A 14,095-nucleotide genomic window follows, 5' to 3' on the forward strand; every position below is an offset into this window, starting at 1 on the left:
GGTTTGTGGCGTTGCATTGCTGCAGGATTGCTGTGGGTTTGTGCAGCTGCATTGTTGCTGGATTGCTGTGGGTTTGTGGAGCTGCATTGTTGCATGACTATTGTGGGTTAGTGGAGGTGCATTGTTGCAGGATTGCTGTGGGTTAGTGGAGCTGCAATGCTGCAGGATTGCTTTAGGTTTGTCGCTGTGCATTGTTGCAGGATTGCTGTGGGTTTGTGCAGCTGCATTGTTGCAGGATTGCTGTGGGTTTGTCGAGGTACATTGCTGCAGGATTGCTGTGGGTTTATGGATTTGCATTGTTGTGGGATTGCTGTGAGTTTGTGGAGGTGCATTGCTGCAGGACTACTGTGGGTTTATGGAGTTGCATTGTTGCAGGATTGCTGTAGGTTTGTGGAGGTGCATTGTTGCGGGATTGCTGTAGATTAGTGGAGCTGCATTGTTGCAGGATTGGTGTGTGTTTGTGGAGGTGCATTGTTGCGGGATTACTTTGTTTTTTTTGCCGCTGCATTGTTTCAGGATTATTGTGGGTTTGTGGAGGTGCATTGCTGCAGGATTGCTGTGGGTTTGTGAGGCTGCATTGTTGCAGGGCGGTTGTGGAGGTGAATTGTTGCGGGATTGCTGTGGATTTGTGGAGGTGCATTGTTGCGGGATTGCTGTGGGTTTGTGGAGCTGCATTGTTGCAGGATTGCTGTGGGTTTGTGGAGCTGCATTGTTGCAGGATTATTGTGGGTTTGTGGAGGTGAATTGTTGCAGGATTACCGTGGCTTTGTGGAGCTGCATTGCTGCAGGATTGCTGTGAGATTGGAGAGGTGCATTGCTGCAGGATTACTGTAGGTTAGTGGAGTTGCATTGTTAGAACATAGAACATAGAACATAGAAGAATACAGCGCAGTACAGGCCCTTTGGCCCTTTGGCCCTCGAAGTTGCGCCGATCCAAGCCCACCTAACCTACACTAGCCCACTATCCTCCATATACCTATCCAATGCCCGCTTAAATGCCCATAAAGAGGGAGAGTCCACCACTGCTACTGGCAGGGCATTCCATGAACTTACGACTCGCTGAGTGAAGAACCTACCCCTAACATCAGTCCTATATCTACCCCCCCTTAATTTAAAGCTATGCCCCCTTGTAATAGCTGACTCCATACGTGGAAAAAGGTTCTCATGGTCAACCCTATCTAACCCCCTAATTATCTTGTACACCTCTATCAAGTCACCCCTAAACCTTCTTTTCTCCAATGAAAACAACCCCAAGTGCCTCAGCCTTTCCTCATAGGATCTTCCTACCATACCAGGCAACATCCTGGTAAACTTCCTCTGCACCCGTTCCAGTGCCTCCACATCCTTCCTATAGTATGGCGACCAAAACTGCACACAATATTCCAGATGCGGCCGCACCAGAGTCTTATACAACTGCAGCATGACCTCAGGACTCCGGAACTCAATTCCTCTACCAATAAAAGCCAGTACGCCATATGCCTTCTTCACTGCACTATTTACCTGGGTGGCAACTTTCAGAGATCTGTGTACATGGACACCAAGATCCCTCTGCTCATCCACACTACCAAGTATCCGACCTTTAGCCCAGTACCCCATCTTTTTGTTACTCTTACCAAAGTGAATCACCTCACACTGAGCTACATTGAACTCCATTTGCCACCTTTCTGCCCAGCTCTGCAGCTTATCTATATCCCACTGTAACCTGACACATCCTTCCTCACTGTCTACAACTCCTCCGACTTTCGTATCATCCGCAAACTTGCTCACCCAACCTTCTAACCCTTCCTCCAGGTCATTTATAAAAATGACAAACAGCAATGGTCCCAAAACAGATCCTTGCGGAACACCGCTAGTGACGGCACTCCAAGATGAACCTTTGCCATCAACTACTACCCTCTGTCTTCTTCCAGAGAGCCAATTCCTAATCCAAACCTCCAACTCACCCTCAATGCCATATCTCTGTATCTTCTGCAGTCGCCTACCATGGGGGACCTTATCAAATGCCTTACTAAAATCCATATACACCACATCTACCGCTTTCCCCTCATCTACCTCCTTAGTCACCTTCTCTGTGCGTTTTCTGTGCGTTTGTGGAGGGGCATTGTTGCAGGATTGCTGTGGGATTGTGGAGGTGAATTGTTGCAGCATTACTGTGGGTTTGTGGAGGTGCATTGTTGCGGGATTGCTGTGGGTTAGTGGAGCTGCATTGTTGCAGGATTGGTGTGTGTTTGTGGAGTTGCATTGTTGCGGGATTGCTGTGGGTTTGTGGAGGTGCATTGTTGCAGGATTACTTTTGTTTTTTGCCGCTGCATTGTTGCATGATTATTGTGGGTTTGTGGAGGTGCATTGCTGCAGGATTGCTGTGGGTTTGTGAGGCTGCACTGTTGCAGGGCGGTTGTGGAGGTGAATTGTTGCAGGATTGCTATGGATTTGTGGAGGTGCATTGTTGCGGAATTGCTGTGGGTTTGTGGAGCTGCATTGTTGCAGGATTGCCGTGAGTTTGTGAAGCTGCATTGTCGTAGGATTATTGTGGGTTTGTGGAGGCTAATTGTTGCAGGATTACTGTGGCTTTGTGGAGCTGCATTGTTGCGGAATTGCTGTGAGTTTGTGGAGCTGCATTGTTGCAAGATTGGTTTGGGTGTGTGGAGCTGCATTGTTGCAGGATTGCTATGAGATTGTGGAGGTGTATTGGTGTGGGATTGCTATAAATTTGTTGAGCTGTATTGTTGCATGATTTCTGTGGATTTGTGGAGGTGAATTGTTGCAGGATTGCTGTAGGTTAGTAGAGCTGCATTGTTGCAGGATTGTTGTGGGTTTGTGGAGGTGAATTGTTGCAGGATTGCTGTGGGTTTGTGGAGGTGCGTTGCTGCAGGATTGCTGTGGGTTTGTGGAGGTGCATTATTGCAGGATTGCTGTGGGTCTGTGGAGGTGCATTGTTGCGGGATTTCTGTGAGATTGTGGAGGTGCATTGTTGCAGGATTGCTTTGGGTTTACAGAGGTGCATTATTGCAGTATTGCTGTGGGTTTGTGGCGGTACATTGCTGCAGCTTTGCTGTGGGTTTGTGGAGGTGAATTGTTGCAGGATTGCTATGAGATTGTGGAGGTGCATTGCTGCAGGATTGCTGTGGGTTTGTGGCGGTACATTGCTGCAGTTTTGCTGTGGGTTTGTGGATCTGCATTGTTGCGAGATTGCTGTGAGTTTGCAGAGGGGCATCGTTGCGGGATTGCTGTGAGATTGTGGAGGTGCATTGTTGCATGATTGCTGTGGGTTTGTAGAGTTGAATCGTTGCAAGATTACTGTGAGTTTGTAGTGGTGAATTGTTGGTGAAGGATTGCTGTGGGTTTGTGATGTTGCATTTTTGCGGGATTGCTGTGAGCTTGTGGAGGTGCATTGTTGCAGGGTTGCTGTGGGTTAGTGGAGCTGCATTGTTGCAGGATTACTGTGGGTTTTGTGGAGGTGCATTGTTGCAGGATTGCATGGGTTTGTGGAGCTGCATTGTTGCGGGATTGCTGTGGGTTTGTGGAGGTGCATTGTTGCAGGATTGTTGTGGGTTTGCAGAGGTGCATTGTTGCAAGATTGCTGTGGGTTTGTGGCGATGCATTGCTGCAGTATTGCTGTGAGATTGTGGAGGTGCATTGTCACGGGATTTCTCTGAGTTTGTGTAGCTGTATTGTTACAGGATTGCTGTGATTTGTGGAGGTGCATTGTTGCAGGTTTGCTGTGGGTTAGTGGAGCTGCATTGTTCCAGTATTGCTGTGAGCTTGTGGCGGTGCATTGTTGCAGGATTGCTGTGAGATTGTGGAGCTGCGTTGATGCAGGATTCATGTGGGTGTGTGGCTGTGCATTGTTGCAGGATTGCTGTGAGAGTGTGGAAGTGCATTGTTGCGGGAATGCTGTGGGTTTGTGGATCTGCATTGTTGCGGGATTGCTGTGGGTTTGTGGAGCTGCATTGTTGCAGGATTGCTTTGGGTTTGTGAAGCTGCATTGTTGCAGGATTATTGTGGGTTTGTGAAGTTGCATTGTTGCAGGATTACTGTGGCTTTATGGAGCTGCATTGTTGCGGGATTGCTGTGAGTTTGTGGAGCTGCATTGTTGCAAGATTGCTTTGGGTTTGTAGAGCTGTATTGTTGCATGATTATTGTGGGTTAGTGGAGGTGCATTGTTCCAGGATTGCTGTGGGTTAGTGGAGCAGCATTGTTGCAAGAGTGCTTTGGGTCTATGGAGCTGCATTGTTGCATGATTATTGTGGGTTAGTGGAGGTGCATTGTTGCGGGATTGCTGTGGGTTTGTCGAGGTGCATTGTTGCGGGATTGCTGTGGGTTTGTGGAGCTGCATTGCTGCAGGATTGCTGTGAGATTGTAGAGGTGCATTGTTGAAGGATTGCGGTGTGTTTGTGGTGTTGCATTGTTGCAGGATTGCTGTGGGTTTATGGCATTGCATTGCTGCAGGATTGCTGTGGGTTTGTGTAGCTGCATTGTTGCAGGATTGCTGTGAGACTGTGGAGGTGCATTGTTGTTGCAGGATTCCTGTTAGATTGTGGCGGTGCATTGTTGCGGGATTGCTGTGGATTTGTGGAGGTGTATTGTTGCAGGATTGCTGTGGGTTTGTGGAGGTGTATTGCTGCAGGATTGCTGTGGGTTTGTGGAGGTGTATTGCTGCAGGATTGCTGTTAGATTGTGGAGGTGCATTGTTGCAGGGTTGATATGGGTTTACAGAGCTGCATTATTTCAATATTGCTGTGGGTTTGTGGAGGTGCATTTTTGCAGAATTGCTGTGGGTTTGAGAAGGTGCATTGCTGCAGGATTGCTGTGGGTTTGAGAAGGTGCATTGCTGCAGGATTGCTGCGAGATTGTAGAGGTGCATTGTTGCAGGATTGCTGTGGATTTGTGGAGGTGAATTGTTGCAGGATTGCTGTGAGATTGTGGAGCTGCGTTGATGCAGGATTGCTGTGGGTTTGTGGAGGTGAATTGTTGCAGGATTCCTGTGTGCTTGTGGAGGTGCATTGTTGCAGGATTACTTTTGTTTTTTTGCCGCTGCATTGTTGCAGGATTATTGTGGGTTTGTGGAGCTGCATTGCTGCAGGATTGCTGTGGGTTTGTGAGGCTGCATTGTTGCAGGGCGGTTGTGGAGGTGAATTGTTGCGGGATTGCTGTGGGTTTGTGGAGCTGCATTGCTGCAGGATTGCTGTGAGATTGGAGAGGTGCATTGCTGCAGGATTACTGTAGGTTAGTGGAGTTGCATTGTTAGAACATAGAACATAGAACATAGAAGAATACAGCGCAGTACAGGCCCTTTGGCCCTTTGGCCCTCGAAGTTGCGCCGATCCAAGCCCACCTAACCTACACTAGCCCACTATCCTCCATATACCTATCCAATGCCCGCTTAAATGCCCATAAAGAGGGAGAGTCCACCACTGCTACTGGCAGGGCATTCCATGAACTTACGACTCGCTGAGTGAAGAACCTACCCCTAACATCAGTCCTATATCTACCCCCCCTTAATTTAAAGCTATGCCCCCTTGTAATAGCTGACTCCATACGTGGAAAAAGGTTCTCATGGTCAACCCTATCTAACCCCCTAATTATCTTGTACACCTCTATCAAGTCACCCCTAAACCTTCTTTTCTCCAATGAAAACAACCCCAAGTGCCTCAGCCTTTCCTCATAGGATCTTCCTACCATACCAGGCAACATCCTGGTAAACTTCCTCTGCACCCGTTCCAGTGCCTCCACATCCTTCCTATAGTATGGCGACCAAAACTGCACACAATATTCCAGATGCGGCCACACCAGAGTCTTATACAACTGCAGCATGACCTCAGGACTCCGGAACTCAATTCCTCTACCAATAAAAGCCAGTACGCCATATGCCTTCTTCACTGCACTATTTACCTGGGTGGCAACTTTCAGAGATCTGTGTACATGGACACCAAGATCCCTCTGCTCATCCACACTACCAAGTATCCGACCTTTAGCCCAGTACCCCATCTTTTTGTTACTCTTACCAAAGTGAATCACCTCACACTGAGCTACATTGAACTCCATTTGCCACCTTTCTGCCCAGCTCTGCAGCTTATCTATATCCCACTGTAACCTGACACATCCTTCCTCACTGTCTACAACTCCTCCGACTTTCGTATCATCCGCAAACTTGCTCACCCAACCTTCTAACCCTTCCTCCAGGTCATTTATAAAAATGACAAACAGCAATGGTCCCAAAACAGATCCTTGCGGAACACCGCTAGTGACGGCACTCCAAGATGAACCTTTGCCATCAACTACTACCCTCTGTCTTCTTCCAGAGAGCCAATTCCTAATCCAAACCTCCAACTCACCCTCAATGCCATATCTCTGTATTTTCTGCAGTCGCCTACCATGGGGGACCTTATCAAACGCCTTACTAAAATCCATATACACCACATCTACCGCTTTCCCCTCATCTACCTCCTTAGTCACCTTCTCTGTGCGTTTTCTGTGCGTTTGTGGAGGGGCATTGTTGCAGGATTGCTGTGGGATTGTGGAGGTGAATTGTTGCAGCATTACTGTGGGTTTGTGGAGGTGCATTGTTGCGGGATTGCTGTGGGTTAGTGGAGCTGCATTGTTGCAGGATTGGTGTGTGTTTGTGGAGTTGCATTGTTGCGGGATTGCTGTGGGTTTGTGGAGGTGCATTGTTGCAGGATTACTTTTGTTTTTTGCCGCTGCATTGTTGCATGATTATTGTGGGTTTGTGGAGGTGCATTGCTGCAGGATTGCTGTGGGTTTGTGAGGCTGCACTGTTGCAGGGCGGTTGTGGAGGTGAATTGTTGCAGGATTGCTATGGATTTGTGGAGGTGCATTGTTGCGGAATTGCTGTGGGTTTGTGGAGCTGCATTGTTGCAGGATTGCCGTGAGTTTGTGAAGCTGCATTGTCGTAGGATTATTGTGGGTTTGTGGAGGCTAATTGTTGCAGGATTACTGTGGCTTTGTGGAGCTGCATTGTTGCGGAATTGCTGTGAGTTTGTGGAGCTGCATTGTTGCAAGATTGGTTTGGGTGTGTGGAGCTGCATTGTTGCAGGATTGCTATGAGATTGTGGAGGTGTATTGGTGTGGGATTGCTATAAATTTGTTGAGCTGTATTGTTGCATGATTTCTGTGGATTTGTGGAGGTGAATTGTTGCAGGATTGCTGTAGGTTAGTAGAGCTGCATTGTTGCAGGATTGTTGTGGGTTTGTGGAGGTGAATTGTTGCAGGATTGCTGTGGGTTTGTGGAGGTGCGTTGCTGCAGGATTGCTGTGGGTTTGTGGAGGTGCATTATTGCAGGATTGCTGTGGGTCTGTGGAGGTGCATTGTTGCGGGATTTCTGTGAGATTGTGGAGGTGCATTGTTGCAGGATTGCTTTGGGTTTACAGAGGTGCATTATTGCAGTATTGCTGTGGGTTTGTGGCGGTACATTGCTGCAGCTTTGCTGTGGGTTTGTGGAGGTGAATTGTTGCAGGATTGCTATGAGATTGTGGAGGTGCATTGCTGCAGGATTGCTGTGGGTTTGTGGCGGTACATTGCTGCAGTTTTGCTGTGGGTTTGTGGATCTGCATTGTTGCGAGATTGCTGTGAGTTTGCAGAGGGGCATCGTTGCGGGATTGCTGTGAGATTGTGGAGGTGCATTGTTGCATGATTGCTGTGGGTTTGTAGAGTTGAATCGTTGCAAGATTACTGTGAGTTTGTAGTGGTGAATTGTTGGTGAAGGATTGCTGTGGGTTTGTGATGTTGCATTTTTGCGGGATTGCTGTGAGCTTGTGGAGGTGCATTGTTGCAGGGTTGCTGTGGGTTAGTGGAGCTGCATTGTTGCAGGATTACTGTGGGTTTTGTGGAGGTGCATTGTTGCAGGATTGCATGGGTTTGTGGAGCTGCATTGTTGCGGGATTGCTGTGGGTTTGTGGAGGTGCATTGTTGCAGGATTGTTGTGGGTTTGCAGAGGTGCATTGTTGCAAGATTGCTGTGGGTTTGTGGCGATGCATTGCTGCAGTATTGCTGTGAGATTGTGGAGGTGCATTGTCACGGGATTTCTCTGAGTTTGTGTAGCTGTATTGTTACAGGATTGCTGTGATTTGTGGAGGTGCATTGTTGCAGGTTTGCTGTGGGTTAGTGGAGCTGCATTGTTCCAGTATTGCTGTGAGCTTGTGGCGGTGCATTGTTGCAGGATTGCTGTGAGATTGTGGAGCTGCGTTGATGCAGGATTCATGTGGGTGTGTGGCTGTGCATTGTTGCAGGATTGCTGTGAGAGTGTGGAAGTGCATTGTTGCGGGAATGCTGTGGGTTTGTGGATCTGCATTGTTGCGGGATTGCTGTGGGTTTGTGGAGCTGCATTGTTGCAGGATTGCTTTGGGTTTGTGAAGCTGCATTGTTGCAGGATTATTGTGGGTTTGTGAAGTTGCATTGTTGCAGGATTACTGTGGCTTTATGGAGCTGCATTGTTGCGGGATTGCTGTGAGTTTGTGGAGCTGCATTGTTGCAAGATTGCTTTGGGTTTGTAGAGCTGTATTGTTGCATGATTATTGTGGGTTAGTGGAGGTGCATTGTTCCAGGATTGCTGTGGGTTAGTGGAGCAGCATTGTTGCAAGAGTGCTTTGGGTCTATGGAGCTGCATTGTTGCATGATTATTGTGGGTTAGTGGAGGTGCATTGTTGCGGGATTGCTGTGGGTTTGTCGAGGTGCATTGTTGCGGGATTGCTGTGGGTTTGTGGAGCTGCATTGCTGCAGGATTGCTGTGAGATTGTAGAGGTGCATTGTTGAAGGATTGCGGTGTGTTTGTGGTGTTGCATTGTTGCAGGATTGCTGTGGGTTTATGGCATTGCATTGCTGCAGGATTGCTGTGGGTTTGTGTAGCTGCATTGTTGCAGGATTGCTGTGAGACTGTGGAGGTGCATTGTTGTTGCAGGATTCCTGTTAGATTGTGGCGGTGCATTGTTGCGGGATTGCTGTGGATTTGTGGAGGTGTATTGTTGCAGGATTGCTGTGGGTTTGTGGAGGTGTATTGCTGCAGGATTGCTGTGGGTTTGTGGAGGTGTATTGCTGCAGGATTGCTGTTAGATTGTGGAGGTGCATTGTTGCAGGGTTGATATGGGTTTACAGAGCTGCATTATTTCAATATTGCTGTGGGTTTGTGGAGGTGCATTTTTGCAGAATTGCTGTGGGTTTGAGAAGGTGCATTGCTGCAGGATTGCTGTGGGTTTGAGAAGGTGCATTGCTGCAGGATTGCTGCGAGATTGTAGAGGTGCATTGTTGCAGGATTGCTGTGGATTTGTGGAGGTGAATTGTTGCAGCATGACTGTGGGCTTTTGACGGTGCATTGTTGCGGGATTGCTGTCGGTTAGTGGAGCTGCATTGTTGCAGGATTGCTGTGAGATTGTAGAGGTGCATTGTTGCATGATTGCTGTGGGTTTATGGAGCTGCATTGTTGCAGGATTGCTGTGGATTTGTGGAGGTGCATTGCTGCAGGATTGCTATGAGATTGTGGAGGTGCATTGTTGCAGGATTGCTGTGGGTTTGTGGAGGTGCATTGCTGCAGGATTGCTATGAGATTGTGGAGCTGCATTGTTGCAGGATTGCTGTGGGTTTGTGGAGGTGCATTGCTGCAGGATTGCTGTGAGATTGTGGAGCTGCATTGTTGCATGATTGCTGTGGGTTTATGGAGCTGCATTGTTGCGGGATTGCTGTGGGTTTGTGGAGGTACATTGCTGCGGGATTGATTTGGGTTAGTGAAGCTGCATTGTTGCAGGAAATCTGTGTGTTTGTGGAGGTGCATTGTTGCAGGATTGCTGTGGGTTTGTGGACGTGAATTGTTGCAGGATTACTGTGGCTTTGTGGAGCTGCATTGTTGCGGGATTGCTGTGAGGTTGTGGAGCTGCATTGTTGCAAGATTGCTTTGGGTCTGTGGAGCTGCATTGTTGCATGATTATTGTGGGTTAGTGGAGGTGCTTTGTTGCAGGATTGCTGTGGGTTTGTGGCGTTGCATTGCTGCAGGATTGCTGTGAGATTGTGGAGGTGCATTGTTGCAGGATTGCTGTGGGTTTGTAGAGGTGCATTGTTGCAGGATTGCTGTGAGATTGTGGAGCTGCGTTGATGCAGGATTGCTGTGGGTTTGTGGAGGTGAATTGTTGCAGGATTCCTGTGTGCTTGTGGAGGTGCATTGTTGCAGGATTACTTTTGTTTTTTTGCCGCTGCATTGTTGCAGGATTATTGTGGGTTTGTGGAGCTGCATTGCTGCAGGATTGCTGTGGGTTTGTGAGGCTGCATTGTTGCAGGGCGGTTGTGGAGGTGAATTGTTGCGGGATTGCTGTGGGTTTGTGGAGGTGCATTGTTGCGGGATTGCTGTGGGTTTGTGGATCTGCATTGTTGCAGGATTGCTGTGGGTTTGTGAAGCTGTATTGTTGCAGGATTATTGTGGGTTTGTGGAGGTGAATTGTTTCAGGATTACTGTGGCTTTGTGGAGCTGCATTGTTGCGGGATTGCTGTGAGTTTGTGGAGCTGCATTGTTGCCAGATTGCTTTGGGTCTGTAGAGCTGCATTGTTGCATGATTATTGTGGGTTAGTGGAGGTGCATTGTTGCAGGATTGCTGTGGGTTAGTGGAGCTGCATTGTTGCAGGATTTCTGTGTGTTTGTGAGGGGGCATTGTTGCAGGATTGCTGCGGGTTTGTGGAGCTGCATTGTCACAGGATTATTGTGAGTTTGTGGAGGTGAATTGCTGTGGGATTGCTATAAATTTGTTGAGCTGCATTGTTGCAGGATTTCTGTGGATTTGTGGAGGTGAATTGTTGCAGGATTGCTGTAGGTTAGTGGAGCTGCATTGTTGCAGGATTGCTGTGGGTTTGTGGAGGTGCATTGTTGCATGATTGCTGTAGGTTAGTCGAGCTGCATTGTTGCAGGATTGCTGTGGGTTTGTGGAGCTGCATTGTTGCAGGATTGCTGTAGGTTTGTGGAACTGCATTGCTGCAGGATTGCTGTGGGTTTGGGGAGCTGCATTGTTGTAGGATTACTGTGGGTTTGTGGAGGTGCATTGTTGCAGCATTTCTGTGGGTTTGTGGAGGTGAATTGTTGCAGGATTGCTGTAGGTTAGTCGAGCTGCATTGTTGCAGGATTGCTGTGGGTTTGTGGAGCTGCATTGTTGCAGGATTGCTGTAGGTTTGTGGAACTGCATTGTTGCAGGATTGCTGTGGGTTTGTGGAGGTGAATTGCTGCAGGATTGCTGTGGGTTTGTGGAGCTGCATTGTTGCAGGATTGCTGTGAGTTTGTGGAGCTGCATTGTTGCGGGATTGATTAGATTGAAGAGCAGGAGGCGGAAGGGGCGGGTGCTGTCCCGGAACTTGCTGCCAGAGAAAGTTGTCTCGAAGTTTGGAAAAAGTTTTCTCAAAGTGTCCGGAGTTGAACAGACCCCCTTCCCCCCCGCCTCCCTCATCCCGTGTTTGCTTTTCTGTTGTTATTGGTCCCCGGCCCGTTCCTGAATTTGATCCAAACCCCCACACGGCGAGCTATTCGACTGGGAGAGGCAATCACAGATTGCTGCTGGGAAGCGAGCCCCAGGATCGGGATCTGGGCAGAGACTCCCCTCCCATCCAATAAAACCCAGGGAACTGGGGCTAAGTCACACCCCCACCCCCACCCCCACCCCTCCCAGCTGTGTGCAGGGTGGGCATCCTGCTCCCCCACCCCCTGACCCACCCAACAACAAAGTGCAATGGGATCATTCAGAATGTGAAAGGAATGTCCCTGAGAGCATCTGCACCGGGGGGTGAGTTAAACGCCTTTGAGGACTTGCATTTCCCTAGCGCCTACTGGGACACCCCAGAGTACTTTGTGCCTAGCTTTCTGAAAGGTAGCATGTTCCAGTGAAAAAAACACAGCCTGTGGAGGATCAAGTAATCCCTGGGTACAGAGTTCCAGATCCTCTTTAACACTGATACCTGGGGAATCCCTCTGCAGTGTCCTGCGGCCAATTGATGTCCCTTAGGGATCATCCCCAGCTGGACCAGGATTTACCAGCCACCCCCCAACTGCTTCTGAAATCAGGGTCCGAGCCCAGCATTAATTACCCATCCCCTAATTGCCCCCACCCCCACCATGGGTAGTTAAGAGTCAACCCCGTTGCTGTGGGTCTGGAGTCACTTGTAGGCCCAGACCAGGTAAGGATGGCTGTTTCCTTCCCTAAAGGACCACATTGGGGGTTTTCCTGACCAATCGATGGTAGTGTTATGGTCACTGTTACTGAGACCAGCTTTCTGTTCCAGCCGTAGAAACTGAATTTCCGTAGCACCGGTCGCCGTGCTGGGGTTTGAGCTGCGTTCCGAGAGTGTTGGCTGGGAATACTGGTGCACTATTCCCCTCACCGTCGTCCTCACCCAGCCCGTGGAGAGGGCGTGGAATGCACTGTCTGCAAACGGGAGGCAGATTCAGCAGGACCATTGGGTGGGTTTTAGGATCATAGGAAACAGGAACAGCAGGGCGCCATTCGGCCCCTCGAACCTGCTGTGCCATTCAACAGGCTCATGGTTGATCCAACATTCCTGCCCTTTCTCATGATTCCCCAACTTGCTGCTAAAGAGATGAAGTTATTCCCCTCACCCAGTCCCTGTGGGAGTGAGTTCCCCACCCCCCCCCCCCCACACTGACCCCCTCTCCCACCAGGTCTCTGGGGTTTGGTCATGTTCCCCTTTGGGGTGAGGAGAGACTTGTCTGGGTGGTCGTGGTAAAGGAGATCGTGTCCGAACATGATGCTTCTTAACGAATCCTGCCCTCTGCCTGCTCTTGAACAGCACACAACATGGCCATTCGCTCCCTCCCTCCCCGTGCTGGCTGCCTGCTAGAAGTGATCTAATTACCTCCACTCTGTGTCGGTTCTGGCGAGCCGGCCGTACAATCGAAAGCAGCTCTCTGTGCGTCTCTCGGACAATCCGCACTTTTTGATCTCGTGCCTTAAAACGTAGAACATTACAGCGCCGTACAGGTCCTTCGGCCCACAACGTTGCGCCGACCTTACTCGATTCTGGTTTTTATTCCCTCGTTCCCTGTCCAAGGTCAAGGATGGATGAAGGGGAGGTACGCAGAAGGAGAATTGAGCAAGCGCTGAGGGACGGAGGACGTGCCGAGCAGAGGCAGCGAGGGAGGGTAGAGGGCAACGCGGAGGATGAGAAGCCCACACCCATGGCAGCAGCACCAGCTGAGGATCGGCCAAGGGAGAAGGTGGCACTGGTGGAACTGAAGGAAGAATCGGCTTTGGATATCTGTGCTCAGGTGGTAGTGCCCTTTCTGCTAGCTGGACAAGGCATGGTGCTGGCTGGCATCGTGCTCAATATTGTTCAGGTCAGTGGCTCTCGGGGTAATTGTCTTCACCCCTTCCAGGGTCGTTCCTGGTCTCTCGCTCTCGCTACCCCAACCCCGTGCTCTGCAGGAAGGAGTTTTCCAACCAGCAAGCACCCAGAGAGTGGAGGGAGGGCAGGAGGAGGGGGCAGGGATCATTCAGGTGAGGTGGAGAGTGGGGAAATAGGATGTAGGTCGGAGAGGGGCAAGAAGTGGTACATCGAGGAGAGGAGGGGGCCAGAGGGTGGAAGGGAACAGCGAAGAGGAGAGAAAGATAGAGCGAAAACACGACCATGACAGGGAGGCTAGATATCCCCCTCCCTCAATGTCCCACCCCCCCCCCCGATATTCCACTCGCTCACTCAATGTCCCACTCCCTCCCTCGATATCCCCTCCCTCGATACCCCTCTCCCTCCCTTGATATTCCACTCACTCCCTCGATGTCCCACCTCCTCCCTCAATATTCCACTCCCTTCCTCAATATACCTCTCCCTCAATGCCCCCTCCCTCCCTCCCTCAATGTCCCACTCCCTCCCTCGAAATCTCTCAATAACCCTCTCCCTCCCTCAAAATCCCACTCGCTCCCTCGACATCCCTCACACTCCCACGATATCCATCTCCCTCCTTCAATATCCCATTCCCTCCTGTGAAATTCCTTGATATCCCTCTCCCTCCGTCTATCCTTCTCCCTTCCTCGAAATACCTCTTCCTTCCTCTTCCTCCCTCGAATTCCCTCTCCCTCCCTGGATATCCCTCTCCCTCCTT

General features: G+C 49.7%; 1 protein-coding gene across 3 annotated transcripts in view; it reads left to right on the forward strand.

Annotated features, from left to right (window-relative positions):
- Nucleotides 1-14,095, forward strand: part of LOC140483564 (solute carrier family 41 member 3-like) — a 61,636-nt gene that overhangs the window by 12,451 nt on the left and 35,090 nt on the right. Inside the window, exons 1-2 of one of the 3 annotated variants that reach the window (XM_072581777.1) lie at nt 11,334-11,765; nt 13,048-13,333. In XM_072581777.1, the coding sequence (XP_072437878.1) occupies nt 13,055-13,333 (279 nt within the window). In that variant the 5' untranslated portion in view covers nt 11,334-11,765; nt 13,048-13,054. Of the gene's footprint in view, nt 1-11,333; nt 11,766-12,220; nt 12,440-13,047; nt 13,334-14,095 lie in introns of those variants that run through there. The other 2 variants (XM_072581775.1, XM_072581778.1) reach the window with 2 other exon arrangements.

The sequence above is a fragment of the Chiloscyllium punctatum genome, chromosome 12 (genome assembly GCF_047496795.1).
Source record: "Chiloscyllium punctatum isolate Juve2018m chromosome 12, sChiPun1.3, whole genome shotgun sequence".
Taxonomy (NCBI): domain Eukaryota; kingdom Metazoa; phylum Chordata; class Chondrichthyes; order Orectolobiformes; family Hemiscylliidae; genus Chiloscyllium; species Chiloscyllium punctatum.